The sequence below is a fragment of the Rhinatrema bivittatum genome, chromosome 18 (genome assembly GCF_901001135.1).
Source record: "Rhinatrema bivittatum chromosome 18, aRhiBiv1.1, whole genome shotgun sequence".
Taxonomy (NCBI): domain Eukaryota; kingdom Metazoa; phylum Chordata; class Amphibia; order Gymnophiona; family Rhinatrematidae; genus Rhinatrema; species Rhinatrema bivittatum.
The window spans coordinates 24,726,807-24,746,051 of NC_042632.1; the positions used below are offsets into that span (position 1 = coordinate 24,726,807).

A 19,245-nucleotide genomic window follows, 5' to 3' on the forward strand; every position below is an offset into this window, starting at 1 on the left:
CCCGCGATTTTACTGTTATTGGCCGTAAGACAGCTGGGTATGTTCAGTGGTGCTGCCATGCCACTGAATATTTGGATAAGTCAGCCAGATAGGTGCACCTGGCTAATTAATTAGCCGCTCAGCAGCTGAATATAGACCAAATATGTCCCCTTGCCCTTTCCAAGCAAAGAGAAGCTACATTTTTCAGCCTTTTCATATAAGATGCATTCTGGTTACCCTTCCCTGTACCCATCATTTCATTTATCAATGCCCTTAATTGTCCACAGCAGCACAAAGAAAGATTATAGCAGAGAGCCTGGAATTCTGAGGCAAAGCTGTTTGTTAAAAACAAAAAAAAAACAACCAACCATAAAAACACCATAGCTATGCCACAAAGTAAACCATACTAAAATGTACAAATGTAAGACCATTTTTGTTAAATGCTGAAGATATTATAGCTCCTGTACTGTTTACATCATTGTATCTCCTCGTCATGGCAGTGGTAGAAGACAGCTAATTAGCATTTTATATGGTATTAAACAATAAGTGGTCTGCTTTCGTCTTTGTACTGAGCTTTAAACATTAAAAATATTAGATAATGCAGGCAGAAGCTAAAATCCTCTTTCAAGGCACTTAAGTGCCTTAATTTCTCTAGTTCTTCTACACTAAATTTTTCTACCTTGTTAAGATGCTGATGGCTTGATCTGCCTTTGCCATAAAGTTTCTCTCAATATTAAAGAAGCAATTTCCGTATGCACCGTTCATCACTAGGATCAACTTATTCTAAACCATTTTCTCTTTACTCAGATTAAAAAAAAAATGTTTTGCTGTGAAGGGTAAAAATGTAAAGATTCTGTAGAGGTCAGTAAAGCAGCAAATTGCATGCCTGCAGTAATACAGAAGACTAGCGGACTACAACGCTGAGCCTACAGTACCTGTGTTTGTTCTTCCAGCCTAGATCTGGCAAGCTGTAGCTCGTTTTCATCCTCTTTCTCTCGGGTACTCAGGTGATCACACAGGTTCTTAAGAGGCAGAAAAGCAGGTTAGTCCTAGATCAAAGATATGGAAGTTGTAGCAGATAGCTGAACGCTTTAAAAGGCACTTACTTTAATCTGGTCCTGGGCATCTGCCAGATGACCTTGAAGTGCATTTTTTTCTTCTCTCAATTCTTCTACCAAAGCTAGAGGGGGGCGAAAGGGGTGCAGAAAAAGTTGTAACTAAATGCCAGTTATTTGAGTTCACTCTGCGTACAGTGTTATGGACATGCTATCAGGTATTTCAATAAATTACTAAAGCACAGGGTAACTTGCCATGCAGTTTGTCCATTTCAGTCTCCAAGTCTTCACTGTGTAAATTAGCTTCCTGGTGAACTTCCTCTAGAAAAGGAAAAAAGTAGTAAAAAGTCAGCACAAATTCTCAACTGATACCAAAAAAAAAAGAAGAGAGAACTGGCTACTTATCTGATAATTTCCTTTTCTTTAGTAGACAGATGAATCCAGAACCAGTGGGTTATGCACCTCTACCAGCAGATGGAGATGGAGCAAAGCTGACATCATAGTATAAATACCCCTGCAGTGACATCTGCCTGCCAGTATTCTCTGTAAAAGCCAACTGTGGGACAGACAAACAAAAAAACTTGATTAAGAATAGATAACCCATTCCAGCACTCAGCCAACTGGAATTACTGAGCTGAGACAAAGAATGAATTAACACTAGTCTAGGGACTGGATTAACATTTACCAGTAACTCCTGGAAATACGTAGCTAAGCAGGAGGACCATAGCACAATCATTTGGCAGCCAAAGTCGGGAAGCTAGATTCATCTGTCTTTACTAAAGAAAAGTAAATTATCAGGAAAGTAGTAATTTCTCATTTCTTAGTGTCTAGACAGATGAATCCAAAACCAGTGGGATGTACCCAAGCTACTCCCAAATAGGCCGGGAGGCTGCCTGTGGTCCAGCCAAAACTGCACGTGCAAAGGCTGCATCCTCCTGGGCCTGCACATCCAGATGATAATACCTGGAAAAGATGTGTAAGGAGGACCATGTTGCAGCTTGGCAAATGGCAACAGGAGATGACAATCTAACTTCCACTCATGACACTGCCTGAGCCCTAGTGGAATTTACTTACAGATTTTTCTATACCGCTTATAGCAGAGATAGTGTTCTAAGATGAGCCCTAACCTTAAGCAACGGCTGTTCAGCATCAACATATGCGGCCGTGACAACCTACTGTAGCCCGCAAAGCCAGCTCCACCTGTTTGCTTCCACTGTGAGAACATATCGTGAGGTATCTGGAGGAACATCTTCCTCCAGATACCTCACGATATGTCTCAGACATCCAAGGGTCACAACAGGCAATATTCTTCAGGATCTCTCGCCCTATCCAGAGATGGCAGGGAAATGGACTGATTCAAGTGAAGATCAGAGACTACTTTTGACAAAAAGGAACAAACAGTATGCAGCTGTATCGTCCCTGAAGTCACTTGAAGGAATGGCTCCCGGCAAGACAAGGCCTGCAGCTCAGATACTCAACACGCAGAACAAAATTGCCAAAAGAAAAACAGTTTTCAAGGTCAACAACCACAAAGAAAGGTTACGCATTGGTCAAAAGGTAGGGCCTGCTAAGAAATCCAAAACCAGATTAAAACTCCGCAAGAGGGGACAAAGATGTTTCACTCCTTTCAAGAAATGGGCCACATCTACATGAGCTGACAAGGGTCCATCATTGTCCTGACCCCTGAAACAGTCAAGGGCCGCTTCCTTTAAGGAATCATGGGCCAATCCTTTATTCAATCCAACCTACAAAAATTCCGAGCGAGGAAGAATTCCCCGATCTTCAGACCAAACCTCAAACACTTGCCAAATCCGCACATGGGCTAAGGAAGTGGAGGGTACAATCCTTCCAATACTCCTCCCCCCTTTGAAATTAGCTTCCGGGGCGCCCCACGCAAGATCAATTAATTCTTGAATGGCTTCGATAACAGGGAAAAAGATACAAGAGGCTTTACAAAAAGAAATCAAAATGGGATCTTTCTTTGACCCAGACATGGATTCAGCCCCAGGGATTCCCAGCATCTTTAATGTCTGGGAAATCAGAGTCGGTAACTCATCTCTATGAAAAAACCACAACATAGTCCTATACGGTTTCAATCTCAGAGGAATTTCCCCATCCTCCAGGTAATAAGGATCAGCATCACCCACACCATCTGGGTCCCTACCAGGAAGACCGGCTGCCCAACTAGGTATGACAGTCAATAGCATTATAACACCTATCACGCAATGTGATATATGCTTTGCAATGTTCTTGCCCAAAATTATATGTGGGTCTTACCGCGCCATTTGTGAGAGTTTGCTTAATTGAACATAGGAGTCTCATGATGACCTGGGATGTACAAGCTCCCATAATGTCTCACTATATGCAAATCAACCATACTTTTCAAGATCTTCTTTGGTCTGTTCTGGAACATATACCTCCTTTGCCACGAGGAGGTGATCTTAGAGCACAGTTGAATCATCGAGAAACCTTTTGATATACAAAAGTTAATACTCTAGCCTCATTTGGTTTAAATGATATAATTAATTGGCACCTTGTATGATTTGTTCCATGGTTCAAGGTGTCTTTCTTTTTTTGCATTTTTTAGTTTCTGGCATATTTGCCCCCACTTTTTTTGACCGCCTTTTTTTGCTTGAGCACACAATTCAATTTATGATTTGTTGCTTATTTGTATTCCCATCTCATATCAGCAATTGGCACGTCGTGCTAACACCATGGACAGCGACTTTAGTGGGGTTTTTTTTCCTTCTGTTAATGTTTTGGGGAGATTGGTTTCGCTGTTTTCCATTTTTTTTGATTAATATAGGAACACCTCAACAAATTCATTGAAGGAGATGTGATTATGTGTTAATACAGCAAGGAAACCGGAAGGAGTTTACTCAGTTCCAATGACTGGCAACTGTTTTTGCGCCATTTTTTTCTTTTTAAAGCCCTTAGATGATGCCCGCGGTCTGTTTGCATTTTCTTCAGCTGCCGGGTTTCAGCATGGTTGGAGATCAAAAACAGCGTTTCTGCCACAGTAAGTTCTGCAATTTTTGCAATCATGATGTGGGTTTTTTTTGTTGATGTGCTTTTTGGTAGTCTTGACTTTTTTTTTTTTTTTAATATCTTATCTCTCCTGATAAAGGCATCTTTGATACCTTGATTAATTTAAGTGGTGGCTTCATTGAATTTTGCAGTTCCTTTTATGACAGTGAGTAAGATATTCCAGTTATTGTTTTTCCTTTTGGCCTCACCAAATTTATGTGATTGCAAAAAATTTTTTATTTTTGTTTTCCCTTTAATAATTTATTTTTTTTTTTTAAATACATTTTTCTTGTATTTTTCTTTAGAAATTTGGGCTCTGCTAACATTAACCTTGGCAATATTACCTTTGTTCCCATGAAGGAGGAAGCAATCCTATCTTCCAAAACATTGCAATGTCGGGCATCTAAGTTCTAATGCGGAACAGACATCATACAGCATCCCATTTGTCTTTGCAAGGATTATTTTTAAGATAAATGTTTTTGAAATCTGCTGGTGAAGCACAGCATGCTCCTCTTCCGGTGCTCAGCTCCCACCATGTTTGACCTCCCTGCATTTCACATGTAGACTCAAAATTACTGCAGTTTCAGGTGACTCACCCACTCAGTACAGCCCTGGCTCCAGCCATGGCAAATTCCAGCTGCTGAGCTAGGGTTCCTTCCTTTGGGACCATGCCTTTTTATTTATTTTTTCTTTTTAGCGGCAGATCAAAGTAACAGCCCCAACCATTAAAGTGACAGGCACCTAAAGAGAAGGGAAGGAGAAAAAGGGAGAAACCAGGAACAATCCCAGTCCCCCTGGAAGTTCTCTGTGGTCCTGGAACGCTATGCTAAGGGAGGCAACCAAGGTTCTCTGGTCAGTTGTGTCTTTTTTTATTCTAATCCAATCAGAATAAGTCAGATTAAAGCGGACCCTAGGACCCTGCTCAACAGAACCTCTCCAATAACTTATCTTTTTCAGCCTACCATGCCTTCGCTTCCAGCACAGAAAGCTTGCCTACCATCTGCTGGGCATAGAATACTGGCAGGCAGTGACATCAGCGAGCCTGTTCATATCTGTCTCCATCTGCTGGTCAGTGAGCATAACCTATCAGTATGGACTGGTTTAAGTGGACAAAGAGGATGTGGTAATTAAAGTTAGAGACGAAGCCGTGTTCTTTCACATCTGTTCCCCCATAGCACAACAGGCTGCTCCCAGTTTGAAAGCCACTGGAAGACACCAGGTAGAAATACTGTTTATACAATTGATCCTCCCACTGAAGATCCCATTGCCTCAGGAAGCCACTTAGATTGCAAAATCCTTGAGGCTGGAGCTTGTGCCTTTATGTAAATTTGTTCTACACACCCTGGGTTTAGGGAGCAGACACCCAAATTAGTTTACCTAGAAACGTATTTCTCTCTTGCACAGCAGTCAGAGTAGCTTTGGAGGCTTCCAGGTCAGTCTGCAACACTTTAATTTGGCCCTCTAAGTTGAACTGGAGGTAGCTGAATTCCTGTGGATAAGACAAAACTAAAAGGTAAAGATCTTGGTATGAATGAATGCCAAGTATAAATCAACATACATGTTATGCTGGGACACTATTGAAGCACCACTGGCTGATATAAGACAACCGTGCTAAAAATGCATTAACATTTAATTACTGCACACAGTAGTTAAAATAAAATACATATTAGAAATTAGAAGTGCAATAAAATAATAGTAAAGAAAAAAATCAGTGCTGTCAAGTTTTACTACCATTTCACCTTTCAACTCTAATCCACCGACTTAAAAAGCTGCTTTCTGGCTCATGAGCTCTCAGTCGCTGGACCAAAAAGCACCCTCCATCCCCACCAACACAAATGATATTTTTAAAATAGCTGATGGGGAAGCAATAAAGCTGGGCTACAGGCAGAGTGCATGGGAATTTAGAGGGGCGAGGAGGGCCCCAGAGGTGTTCGTTCTAGAGCTCCCAGACCTGGAAACTCAGTAACCGGGATCTTCCTTTTCCCTCTCCCAAGGAATAGTGTGAACTCCAGGACTTAGAGCTCCAGAAGCAAACACACACACTTCCTGGTCCTGCGGATTTGTTTCGGGGCATTTGGGCAATGGATCCCTGCAGCTAGGACAGCTGGGAGCCATTCTACATTAAAAAAAGGTAATACTAAGTTTTATTGGCATTTCAGTGCTTAAAAACTTTATTTAAAAAAAAAAAGTTTAATAAGAGCTGTACATCTGCAGTGCAGCATTTCTTATACACAAACAGAAATTTGTGTTGAATTTATTTTATACAGTCCTAGGATCAAATAAAACCAAAAAGCAAGATGCATCCAAACCAGATCATCCTCCTACTCCATCCAGGCATCCCAATTTTTATTAGCTTTTTTCAATTTCCTCTGCTCCAATCCCTAGGATAAAAGTATAATCCACAAAAAAAAAATACAACTTCCAGAACACCAACCTTATCCCTTGTATCCATTATATTCTTGCTTTCCATCAGTTCCGTGCAGAGACTATTTATTCTCTTCTTTGTGCCATCAGAAAACTTAGGGGAGGGAAGGGGGAAAAACAAAAACAAACCAAGAGTTAAACTAAAAACAAATTAGGGACTTAACCTAAAAGTTTCATTTGATAAACGAGCACTATAATTCTTGTTTTGATCTATAAATGTAGAAATATTGGGGGGGGGAGTCAGGCTTACATCCTTTTGCCCTTGAAAGAGAATCAAAACTGTTTGTAAAGTTAAATTTACACTTACCATTCATTGCCTTAACATAAGATTTGCCATTTTGGGTCAGACCTAAAGTATAAACCCTGTTTCTAACAGGGGCAAATCCAGATCACTAGCAGGATCCCAAAAAGGTTTTAGATTCCATGCTGCTTATCCCCAAAGTATACCTTGTTTATGAACTATTCTTCCAGAAATTTCTCCAAACCTATTTTGAACCCAGCTACACTAACAGCTTTTACCACATCCTCCAGCAACAAAACTACAAAGTCTAATTATGCACTAAACAAAAAAAATGTATTTTTATGTCTTAAAATATTACCTAGTAACTTCATTGCAGGTTCCCAATCTGTACGTTTTGAAAGAGTAAACGTTCGTGTTTACCCATCTACGCCTTTATTTTGTTTTATATAGGCCTCTTATCATATCGCCCCTCAGCCATCTCTTCTTCAAGCTGAAGAGCCATAATCTCTTTAGCCTTTCCTCACAGGGAAATCGTTCCACCCCTTGTATCATTTTGGTCACCCTTATCTGTACCTTTTCCAATTCTATTATATCTTGATATGTAGTGACATAACTGCACACAATACTCAAGGTGTGATACAGAGGCATTATATTCTCTTGTTTTATTCTCCACTTCTTTCCTCAATTCCTCCCATTCTATTTGCTTTGACTACCACTGCACATTGAGAAGAGGATTTCAACATATCCACAGTGGCAACGATATCCTTTTTCTGAGTGGTGACTCCCAATGTGGAATCTTGGATTTTTCCTCCCTACATAAATCACACTGACCTTGTCCACATTAAATGTCATCTCTCAAGATACTCTTCAAATTTCTCACAATCTTCATGTGATTTAACAACTTTGAATAATTTTATATCAGCAAAATTTGATCACTTTACTTGTTACCATCACTAGGTCAATTATAAAAAATGTTAAAAAGCAGTGGTCTCAGTACAGATCACTGGGACACTCCACTATTCACATTTCTCCATTGAGAAAAATTTACCATTTAGCCCAACTCTGTTTTCTATCTTTTAACCAGCTCTCATATCTAGAAGAGAACATAAGAAATTGCCATGCTGGGTCAAACCAAGGGACCATCAAGCCCAGCATCCTGTTTCCAACAGAGGCCAAACCAGGCCACAAGAACCTGGCAATTATCCAAACACTAAGAAGATCCCATGCTACTGATGCAATTAATAGCAGTGGCTATTCCCTAAATAAACTTGATTAATAGTCGTTAATGGACTTCTCCTCCAAGAACTTATCCAAACCTTTTTTGAACCCAGCTACACTAACTGCACTAACCACATCCTCTGGCAACAAATTCCAGAGCTTTATTGTGCGTTGAGTGAAAAAGAATTTTCTACGATTAGTCTTAAATGTGCTACTTGCTAACTTCATGGAATGCCCCCTAGCCCTTCTATTATTCGAAAGTGTAAATAACGAGTCACATCTACTCGTTCATGATCTTAAAGACCTCTATCATATCCCCCCTCAGCTGTCTCTTCTCCAAGCTGAACAGCCCTAACCTCTTGAGCCTTTCCTCATAGGGGAGCTGTTCCATCCCCTTTATCATTTTGGTTGCCCTTCTCTGTACCTTCTCCATCGTAACTATATCTTTTTTGAGATGCGGCGACCAGAATTGTACACAGTATTCAAGGTGTGGTCTCACCATGGAGCGATAGAGGCATTATGACATTTTCCGTTTTATTAACCATTCCCTTCCTAATAATTCCTAACATTCTGTTTGCTTTTTTGACTGCTGCAAAAAAGTCATTGCCTCCTATCCAATGACTTTTTAAATTTCTTCCAGAGGTACTTTCTTTAAACACTTTATGAAAACCCAGACACACATAACTGGCTCAGCTTTATCCAAGTATTTATTCACACCTTAAAAAAAAACAAAAAAAAACCAAAAAACTGGTGAAGCAAGACGTCTCTAGATTAAATCCATGTTGACTTGTCCCATTAAAATCATGACTATATATGTTCAGTAATTTTGCTCTTTATAAAATAGTTTCAACCATTCTTCCCAGCATTGATGTCAGGCTCAATGGTCTGCAATTTCCCAGATTCTTTTTTACAAAATGGTGGTATGTTGGCCACCCTCCAATCTTCAGTTATTGTAGCCGATTTTAATGATAGCTTATGGATTACTAATAGTAAATCTGTATTTTCATTTTCTAGTCCTTTCAGCATTCTGGGATTTATCTGGTCCAGATGAGTTGCTACTCTTTAGTTTGTCAAATTGCCCAGTACATCTCCCCGGTTCACCAAGATTTGTTACAGTTCTGGTATGGGTATCTGCCTTAAATCTTCTTCGGTAAAGACCGAAGCAAAGAATTCATTTAATCTCTCCCCTATAGCTTTGCCATCCCTAAGTGACCCTTTTACCCCTCAGTCATTTCATAGTCTGACACCCTTGCAGGCTTTTTGCTTTGAATGAAGAAAACATAAGCACTGGCAGGTTAGATACAAAGGAAGGTAAAGACAGAATTTGAAAAGGGGGTCCTCCAGTCTCATAAGTATTTAGTTACAGACCCCATGTAATTTTGATAGCATTCCATAGAGGCAATCTTTTTTTTAGATACAGTCTCCAGAACAGAACACATTACTCCAAATGAAGCCTTACCAATGACCTGTAGCGGGGTATTATCACCACCACTTTTTTTCTACTGGTTTCGCCTCTATGCAGCCCAGCATCTCTCTGACCTTAGCCACTGCCTTGTGATATTGCTTCGCTACCTTCAGATTGTCACACTATCAACCTGAGTTGTCTCTCCCCCACCAGATACAGTTCCTTTGGATTATTACATGCAAAATATGTGATTGCATTTATTTGGCATTGAATCCCAGCTGTTAAACCTTCAACCACTCCTCAAGCTCTTAGATCAGTTGTCATTCTCTATACTCCTACAGAGGTGTCCACTGTTGCAGACCTCTGTATCATCCACAAAAATAAAACCAAAAATAAAACAAACACACAAGCCATCTTTTAACCCCTCCGCAATATTGTTCTCAAAAAATGTGAGCAGAACAGGTCCCAGAACAGACCCAGAGGTACTCTGTTTATCACCATTCACTTTTCAGAGAAGGCTGCCTTTATCACCACCACCTATCTGTCAGCCAACCAGTTTATTCTATTCCACCATTTTGGGGTTCACTCCCAGGCTTCTCATTTTATTCATGAGCCTCCTACATGGGGGAGTATCAAAAGCTTTACTGAAAGAGTGCTCTTCCTTGATCTAATTCTCTAATCACCCAGTCACAAAAAAAATAAAATAATAATAATGATACCAATCAGGCTCATTTGACAGTCTTCCTCTGGTAAAACCATGTTGCCTCATATCCTGAAACCCATCAGATTGTAGATAGTTCGTTATCCTTCCTTTCAGCAGAACCTCCATTAAATTTTCCCACGAAAGAGGTAAGGCTAACCACCTTCATTGCTGCAATCCTTGTGAAATACTGGGAATGAAACGGCCTAGTTCAGATGGAACTAGACACCACCCTTCAGCAGTACATAGGGATCCATTCTGATTGTCACTTTATTTGTTTGGAAAAGACGAATGGATCCCAACAGGAAGGCACCTAGAGCTAGAGATCTGCTTCACTGAGTAGATAACCATCAAGAAAACTTGTTTTCAGGGTTAAATCCTTGAGAAAGTCTGATCTTAACAGTTCAATAGAAACTTCAGTCAAGGCTCAAGACCAAATTAAGATAACCAGGTGGAAGGCTGGCCTAATCTGTTTGACCCTTTTGAGAAAATGAGAAGTATCTAGATGCAGTGTCAAAAGAACCTTTGAAACAACCCATTGGTCCTGAGTCCATCTGGCTATGCACTAGGAAAGCTTATTCGAGAACATATTTTACGAATAGAGATTTGCTGCTAGACAGCTGAAAAACTGAGCAAGGCTGGCAACATTTTTACAGTTTATTTTCAACTTTTCATCAAGGATTTGAAAAAGGTATCAGGAACCATTGATCAGTATTGGGTGTTCATACAACCATTACATATAGCACATTCAAGGAGAAAGCCACCTGATCCTCCTTGCTGATGTCCAGGTGACACCATTTTGAGCGTACAGGGTATGATGGACATTCTAAATCATTTCATGCACTAGGCCCAGGCCATTAAGTTAACACAAATTGTAAAACCACATTTGTATTGTATCGCATTCAGCGTCCTTGAATCATGATCTATAATAGGTAAGATCTGGCCCTGAAGACAGAAAAAGATCCAAGTCAAAGAGGAGCCTCCCCCTGGCTTATTTTAGGGCCATATGCCAACACAGCTTCAAAGGGGCATCTTAATCTTAAATCCAACCCTTGTTCAGAAAAAAAATAAGTGAAAGCCTCATTGTTTTTTCTGACTTACGGGTAATTAGCTCAATCAGTGTTTTTTTTTTTTTAAATTAAACAGTGTCTTGTGGACTGCATATGGTAAATAGCAACATAACATTTGAAACCATAAAAAGTTACTTTAAGTATATGGTACATTTGAACAAAAAAGGAAAACGTTTTTATTCAACTTTGTATTAAAACTGCAGTCATTAGACTGATGTCATCTATGTACTTCATTTCAAGCATTTTGTCAATGAAAGCAGCAAACAAGAAATCCAAATAATAAAAAAAAAATTTGATGCAGCGGAGCAGAAAGCAGCTAAATAATACAACATGAAGAGCCCACTGTGTGGATTTGGTTTCTTGCATGTTTTCCATCTGATGGAAGAGGATTAGCTCATGAGCTAGGTCAGTTGTTCCCAATCCTATACTAGGATACACCCAGTCAGTTGGGTTTTCAAGATATCTGCAATTAATATGCATGAGAATTTTGCATGCAATGTTTAAGATATTGTGGAGGAATGCCAAGAAATTCACCTAGCAAATAAGCAGTGTCCCTTGCTGCATAAATTGACATCCTGCCACACAAAACATCCCTGAACATTTTCACACTTCTTAATTCCATCTTTTGAATAAAGGTGCAGGGTGCTTGACTGCCTTCAAAATCACAGCTCTCTCTGTTCTGGCCCCTCACCTTGCAGACAGCCTGCAGGAAACCCTCTCATTCTGTTGGGTGAATGGAGGTTGGGGATAGTGAGGGTCTCGAAGTTGACAGTCAGAGAAAGCAGTCAGAATATTTGACCCTTCAAAGATTATTTTAAATTCTTATCAAACCAAAGATAAACTTGATAATTTCTGGTTGGCATTGTCACTTTACAAGAATTTCATCTTTATACAAAGGTTCATGCACTTGAATATGTGGCCAAGCATAGACCATTTATGAAGAATTTGATGTGTTTAAAGTCTGCAACTGACAGATGGCATTAATTTCACTTTATAGAAGCCTTGATCACTGACACTACTGATGGCAATTTTCAAACATGTGCTAATTCAACCTCCCCCTGTTTTTATATGTCAAATATATGCGCATCTCTATTTGTATAGTTAACAGCATGACACTATTAATGACAAGAGCATTTTTTAGCATACAGACGATCAAACCTGGAAAGACTTGGACTTTCTCAAGGAAACATAAAAGGGATGGTTGCACTATTTCAAAAACGACATTTCGCTGTTAAGTTTCTAAAATGTCTTAACGTCATGCACTTAAATGGAGAAATTACTTACCTGATAACCCATTGGTCCTGAGTCCATCTGTCTACACTAAGGAAAACAAAGTTATGTGCTCCCCTACTAGCAGATGGAGGAGTCAGGTTTCAAAGCTGACATCACACTAGATATACCCCTACAGTGACCTCAGCCATTCAGTATTCTCTTCAAAAAGCCATTGCGGACATATTATTGAAGAACTTGATTAGAATTGAAATTAAAAACTGGAGACTGCAACTGTACTCAACCAACATAAGAGCTGAATCCCAGCAATACTACAGATGCCCTGAACTAGGGATAGGGCAATGGCTTACCCGCAATCACATAGAATCTAGATTCCCCTCATGGGCAATTCCTTGGCGCCTCTCCTGAGCAGCCATGGGTGGGATGCTGAGTCCATCTGTCTACACCAAGGAAAAACGGAGTTATCAGGTAAGTAATTTCTCCATTTCCTAGCGTGCAGCCAGATGGACTCAGGACCAATGGGATGTACAAAAGCTACTCCCGAATGGAGTGTGAGGCTACCCATGATCTGGTTAGCTCCACCCTCATAGGCTTGGACGTCCAGGCAGTATAAACTGGAGAAGGTGTGTAAGGAGGACCACATCGCTGCTCGACAGATGGTGGGAGACAGCTTAGCTTCCGCCTATGATATTACCTGGGCCCTGGTAGAATGAGCTTTGACCTGAAGGGGGTAAAGGCTTCCCTGCCTCTACATAAGCTCCCTTGATTACTTCCTTCATCCAGCAAGCTATGGTAACTTGCAAAGCCGCTTCACCATGTTTCTTTTCCCCCGTGATGAACAAACAAATGATCTGTCTTGCGCACCGGTTCTGAACTTTCCAGATACCGCACTAAAAGTCTATCAACGTTTAGATGGCGAAGAAGGCAGTAGCCTTCAGTGTCCTTGCATCTATCCGGGGACAGTAAGGAGATGGATTGGTTCAGGTGAAACTCCAAGACTACCGTTGGTAAGAAGGAGGGAACAGTGCAAAGCTGTACTGTACCTGGGAGTAAATTGAAGGAACGGTTCCTATCAACACAGCGCCTGTAGTTCAGAGATGCGACAAGCCGAGCATATCGTCACCAAGAATACAGTCTTTAGTGTTAATAGGCGTAGCGACAGACTGCCCTGCTACGACGTCCAATACTAGATTGAGGTTCCATAGGGGGACCAGCCACTTTAAGGGTGGTCAGAGTTGTTTTACCCTTTTTACGAAACAGGTCAAGTCCAGATGCACCAAAAACTGTTCCATTCACCTCAGCCCTGAAGCAGGAGAGGGCTGCCACCTGGACCTTCAGGGAGTTAAGGGAGAATCCTTTGTTCAGGCCGTCCTGTATAGATTCCAGAGTCATGGGGATCTTGACATTCGCACCAAGCCTCAAATAGTCTCCAGATCTATACGTACGCCAGGGCCGTTGAGAACTTCCGTGCGCGGAGCAATGTGGCCATCACGATCGCCGAATAACCACGCTTAGTCAGGTGAAGCCTCTCAAGGTCCAGACCATAACAGAATAGAGTTGGATCTTCCTGAAGAATCGGGCCTTGCTGGAGAAGGTCCCTGTGTGTGGGTGGGTGGGTGGGGGCCGGGGGGGGGGGGGGGGGGAAAGGGCAGAGGGGACTCTCCACGAGAAGCCTCCGCCTGTCTGCATACCATGGATGTATGGGCCAATCCGGAGCCACAAGACGACTAATCCTCTGTGGTGCTCAATCTTGAGGATGATTTTGCCCAGAAGAGGCCACGGAGGGAAGGCATACAGTAAGTCCTCCTCTGGCCAGGTCTGAACGAGGGAAGCTATCCCTTAGGAGCGCTGATCTCGTCTGTGACTGAAGAACCGGGGAACCTTTGCATTGTGAGATGTAGCCAGTAGGTCGATGGATGGGAGGCCCCTGCGACTTAGATGCCGGAAGGCTCTGGTCAACAATATCCATTCCCCCAGATCCAGGCTTTCCCTGCTGAGAAAGTCTACTCTGATGTTGTCTTTTCCCATGATGTGGGAGGCCAAGATCCCTTGTAGGTTCAACTCTGCCCATTCCATATGGGGGTCTATCTCCAGAGACATTTGGTGGCTTTTGGTTCCTCCCTGACTGTTGATTTAGGCAACCATTGTTGCGCTGTCAGACATCACGTGGATTGCTTGTCCCCGGAGCCTGTGGTTGAACTGCCAGCAAGCTAATCTGACTGCTCGCGCTTCCAGGCTGTTTATATTCCAGCTCGCCTCTTCCTTGGTCCATCGCCCCTGGGATGTTAGTTCCTGACAGTGAGCTCCGCACCCTCGGAGGCTTGCGTCCGTCGAGAACAATCCAGTTTGGTGGGGTCATGCTTACACCCTTGCTTATGTGAACTTCCTGTAGTCACCACTGGAGTGAAGAGCATACTTTCATCAGGAGGTGGAGGCAATAGAGAAGTCTTGAGACAGTGGATTCCAACGTGACAGCAGAGAGCATGGGAGAGACCACGTGTGCCCTCGCCCACGGTATTACTTCCAGGGTTGATGCCATGAGGAACTGGAGATAGTTCCACACCCAGGGGCATATTGTGTTCATCAACTGATGCACTTGGTCATCAGTTTTCCTTCTCCTTGAAGGAGGGAGAGAGGAAAACCTTGTCCTGCTTGGTGTTGAATCAGACTCCCAGGTACTCTAAGGACTGGGAGGGCTTGAGGCTGCTCTTGTCCATGTTCAAGGCCAGAGTTCGTGTAGGATCCTGCTGGTCTCCTGGAGGATCTCTTCCAACGACTTCGCTCAGATCAGCCAGCCAAGTAAGTGCGCACCAGGATCTCTTCTTTCCTCGGTGCCGCCGCCACAACCACCATCATTTTGGAGAATGTTCTCGGGGTGGTTGCCAGGCCAAAGGGCAATGCCCGATACTGATAATGGCAGCCCAGTACTACAAAGCATAGGAAATGCTGAACTGCCGGCAAGCTAATCTGACTGCTGGTCTTGATGGACTGGGATATGAAGGTAGGCCTCAGAGAGGTCCAGGGAGATTAAGAACTCTCCTGGTTGCACTGCCATTATGATGGAGTGAAGAGTTTCCATGCGGAAGTGAATTATCTGCAGAAACAGTTGACGCTCTTGAGATCCAGGATAGGTCGGAATGAACCCTCTTTCTTGGGCAGGATGAAATAGATGGAATAATGCTGCTGGTGTGGGGATAATGCCCACATCTGCCAGGAGACGAAGAGAAACTAAATGGCTGAGATCACTGCAGGGGTATATCTAGGGTGACGTCAGCTTTGAAACCTAACTCAGTCTCCATCTGCTAGAAAGAGAGTATATATAACCCACTGGTCCTGAGTCCATCTGGCTACACGCTAAGAAATTATGGTTTAAAAAACACTGACACTGAAATAAAATGCTGCATGTCAGAGGAAAAGCTTTCAAAAATGCTCTGGATTCAAAAGATTCGAGAGAAGATCCTGTGAAGCAGGAAGTCTATCTGAAATGTGGAGCATGTCCGAGAAAGCAATTATAATCAAAGCTAAGAGAAATGTATTGATATTTTTTTTTGTTGCATATAAAGAGGGAAAACAAAGAACAAGTGAGGATAAACAGGACAGATTATATTTTGGGGAAAAGCAAGCACTATACGCACATCACTGTGAAGTTCCCCATGTTATGAAGGTCCTTAAATTTAACCTAAGGATTAGAACACAAAGCAGTGAAATACAGTGAGTGAATTGATTTATTCTGATTTCTAGTTATTTTACCTTCTTGCTGGGCTGTACTGGATTGACTAGTCAATAAAAAAGTTGACACTTTTTGCAAAGTCTGAGCTGAGAATCTGTATGCAAAATTGTGCAAATTTGCCACAATAGCCAAAGATTTTCCAGCCACAGAATTAAAAAAAGTCTGCTGTAGGAAACCAGGGTCTCTACATGTAAGGGGAATTGCTCTCCTTATGCAAACATCCCTAAATAAAATTTTCATTAGCCTCCTATTTCCTTATTAAGAGAACTATTTGTTTTACTTTCTCCTATATAGAGGCTAAGGCATGTTAGTGCTTTCATAATATATATTGATTGAGCAAGAAAATAAGACTTACTTTAGTTTTCAGTAACTCATTGGCTTTGTTCAAATCAGCCAGCTGCCTTTCCAGTGAAGCAACATTCGCAGAAAGTGAGGTTTTCTCCCTGACTGCTGCAAACAGCTTAGCTTCAGTCTTCTTGAATTCCTCGCCTAGAGCCTGAAGTTTCTTGTCCTGATCTCCACGTTCCTTCACCAAAGAACGGATCTGAAAAAAGAGCAAAGAAAGCAAAGTTGCTTACTGTTCTCCTAGGACAGCAGGATATTAGTCTTCACAGATGGGTGACATCAGGCAGTCGTGTCTGCCCTGAACAGGGAGCAGAAATGGCTCACTTTCTTGTTGCAAGGGGAGGCAAAGAGGTCCATATCTGGGGTTCCCCACAGGCGGAAGATCCAGTCCATTACTGCTGGATCCAGTGCCCACTCATATGATTGGAACGCTAGACTCAGGCAGTCCACAACCACATTCTCTGTCCCTGCTAGGTACATTGCTCGTAGGAGCATGCCATGGGACAGAGCCCAGGCCCATATCTGCAATGCCTCTTGACAGAGGAGGAACAAACCAGTGTCCCCCTGTTTGTTTATGACCACATTGCCACCTGACTATGTGATCGGGATCCCACAGTCCTGATTCAGACCTGACTGTCTGAATCAGGACTGCTTTGTGGGATCCCGAAACGCCCCAAAAAGCATAGCGGATCACGAAGCTCCAGGAAGTTAATCTGATATTGAGACTCGTGAGCTGACCAGCAACCTTGTGTGCGGAGGCTGTCCACATGCGTCCCCCAACCCAGGGGGGATACATCAGTCATCAGTATGACCTGGGGCGGAGGAACTTGAAATGGGACCCCCTGCTCCAGATTGGAAAGATCCTCCCACCAAAACAGGGAGACCTGGAGAGGCTGCGTAATGCAGACACGTGTATTGAGGTCCTGGGTTGCCTGCGTCCACCAAGACCGCAGGGTCCACTGCAGTCTGCACATGTAGTGACGGGCCAAGGAGGTAATATGGACAAATGCCTTTTGCTTTTCCAGGACCATGATCATCATTTTTTCCCCTCCAACCAGCAAGAACATATCTTCTTCACAAACCCCCATTTTCCATACCACTACCTACTTCGGTATCTAATCTCTTGCTGCAGGACAGTTGAGACGTTCTCACTTATACGTTATAATTTTTATGCTCAATAAGACCTGTCAACTTAATTGTTTAAGTCTTTTTTTTTTTTTTCTCCTTTATCTTTTGGTCATCAATGTTACAACGTTATCATTAAATTTTGAACTTATGTACACTGTTCCAAGTTTCATAACCTTGTTCTATGTAATGCCTTTTGGCAATTTTCATGTTCTGTTTCAATGTAAACCGATGTGATCTTTATTTCATATAGGAACACCGGTATATAAAAATCTAAAAATAAATAAATAAATAAATAAATTTTCTGGGTCAGATGGCAGTGAGCTGAAACCTGCCAGCTTCGGTGGATTGAACTCACAAGGAACGACAGGGCAAGCGCACGATTGTGGGGTAGAAATGCCCTGGCTTGAGTTGAGCCCATTCTGGCCCCGATGAAGTCCTGGCGAAAGAAGGAACTTGGGGCAATTGATGACAAACCCCAGAGACTGCAGCACTCTTATGGTCAGACAGAGCGCAGTGCACCCTGCTGAGTGGCGCTCTTGACTAGCCAGTTGTCTAGGTAGGGGAACATATGCACCCCAATGGCAGAGGTGCACCCCCCATCACTTCCAGGTACTTGGTGAAAACCAGAGGGGCTGACGCAAGACCGAATGGCAACACACTGTACTGGAAGTGTTCCCTGCCCACAACGAATGGGAGATGCTTCCTGTGACCAGGGAAAATCTTAATGTGGGCATAGGCATCTTTTAAGTCAAGGGAGCACAGCTAGTCTCCTCTTTGCAGGAGTGGGATCAGGGCACCCAAAGAGACAACCTTGAACTTCTCTTTGAAGAAATGTTCAAGGCTCTGATGTCGAGATTATGGCAGAGGCCCCTTGTTCTCTTTGGTATCAGGAAATAACGAAACCCATCCTCGCTGACGCAGAGGAACAGGCTCGATGGCTACGGCCGTTAGAAGGGCGGACAGCTCTGTCAAACGTATTTCCTGCTGAGTGGATGAGGCCCACGATGGACATGGGGGAGAGTCCACGTGGACATCCCTGAATTTTAGCTAGTACCCTTGGGGAACAATGGAGAGAACCCACTTGTCAGAGGTAACGCGGGGTCAGTGGTCCACAAAAAGACAAGAGCCTGCCCGCAACTGGATGGCAGAGCGCCAAGGGTACAGCAGTCTGGCTCATGCTCTCCTGCTCCCAGTCAAAACCCTGTAGTGGGGCTCTGCTGGGGGGCTGTCTGAGTCCTAGGGGCCCGCTATTGTCAGGAGAGACCCTGCGCATGGCATGCGCGCCCTCAAGGCAGGAGGGTAATATTTCCTCTGGCGATAAGACTTCCTAGAATCCTGTCATGAGGATTTTCTGATCGAGGATGGCAGGTCAGAGGTGCTGGCCAACAGGTGCTGAAGGGTCTCATGTTGGTCCTTCAACTAGGCCACCATGTCCCTGACCTTATTTCCGAAAATATTCTCCCCTGTGCAGGGCAGATCTGCCAGCTTCTCTTGGACCTCCGGATGAAAGTCTGAGGCACCGAGCCAGGTCATCCTGCAGACGCTAATGCCTGCCGCAGCCACCCTGGCCACCATCTCAAAATCATAGGTGGATCTCACCTCATGTTTACCCGCCTCCAGACCCGGCTGTACCACCGCCAAAATGGCATCCTGCTACTGTTGAGGCATAAGAACATAAGAAAATGCCATACTG

The 19,245-nt window shown here is 42.9% G+C and overlaps 1 protein-coding gene across 3 annotated transcripts in view; it reads right to left on the reverse strand.

Moving 5' to 3' along the window:
* Positions 1-19,245, reverse strand: part of HMMR (hyaluronan mediated motility receptor) — a 90,482-nt gene that overhangs the window by 55,276 nt on the left and 15,961 nt on the right. For all 3 annotated transcript variants that reach the window (XM_029583574.1, XM_029583575.1, XM_029583576.1), the window contains exons 5-10: positions 16,435-16,623; positions 6,496-6,579; positions 5,439-5,550; positions 1,290-1,355; positions 1,086-1,159; positions 915-1,001 (exon numbers count right to left, since the gene is read on the reverse strand). In XM_029583574.1, the coding sequence (XP_029439434.1) occupies positions 915-1,001; positions 1,086-1,159; positions 1,290-1,355; positions 5,439-5,550; positions 6,496-6,579; positions 16,435-16,623 (612 nt within the window). The remainder of the gene's footprint in view (positions 1-914; positions 1,002-1,085; positions 1,160-1,289; positions 1,356-5,438; positions 5,551-6,495; positions 6,580-16,434; positions 16,624-19,245) is intronic.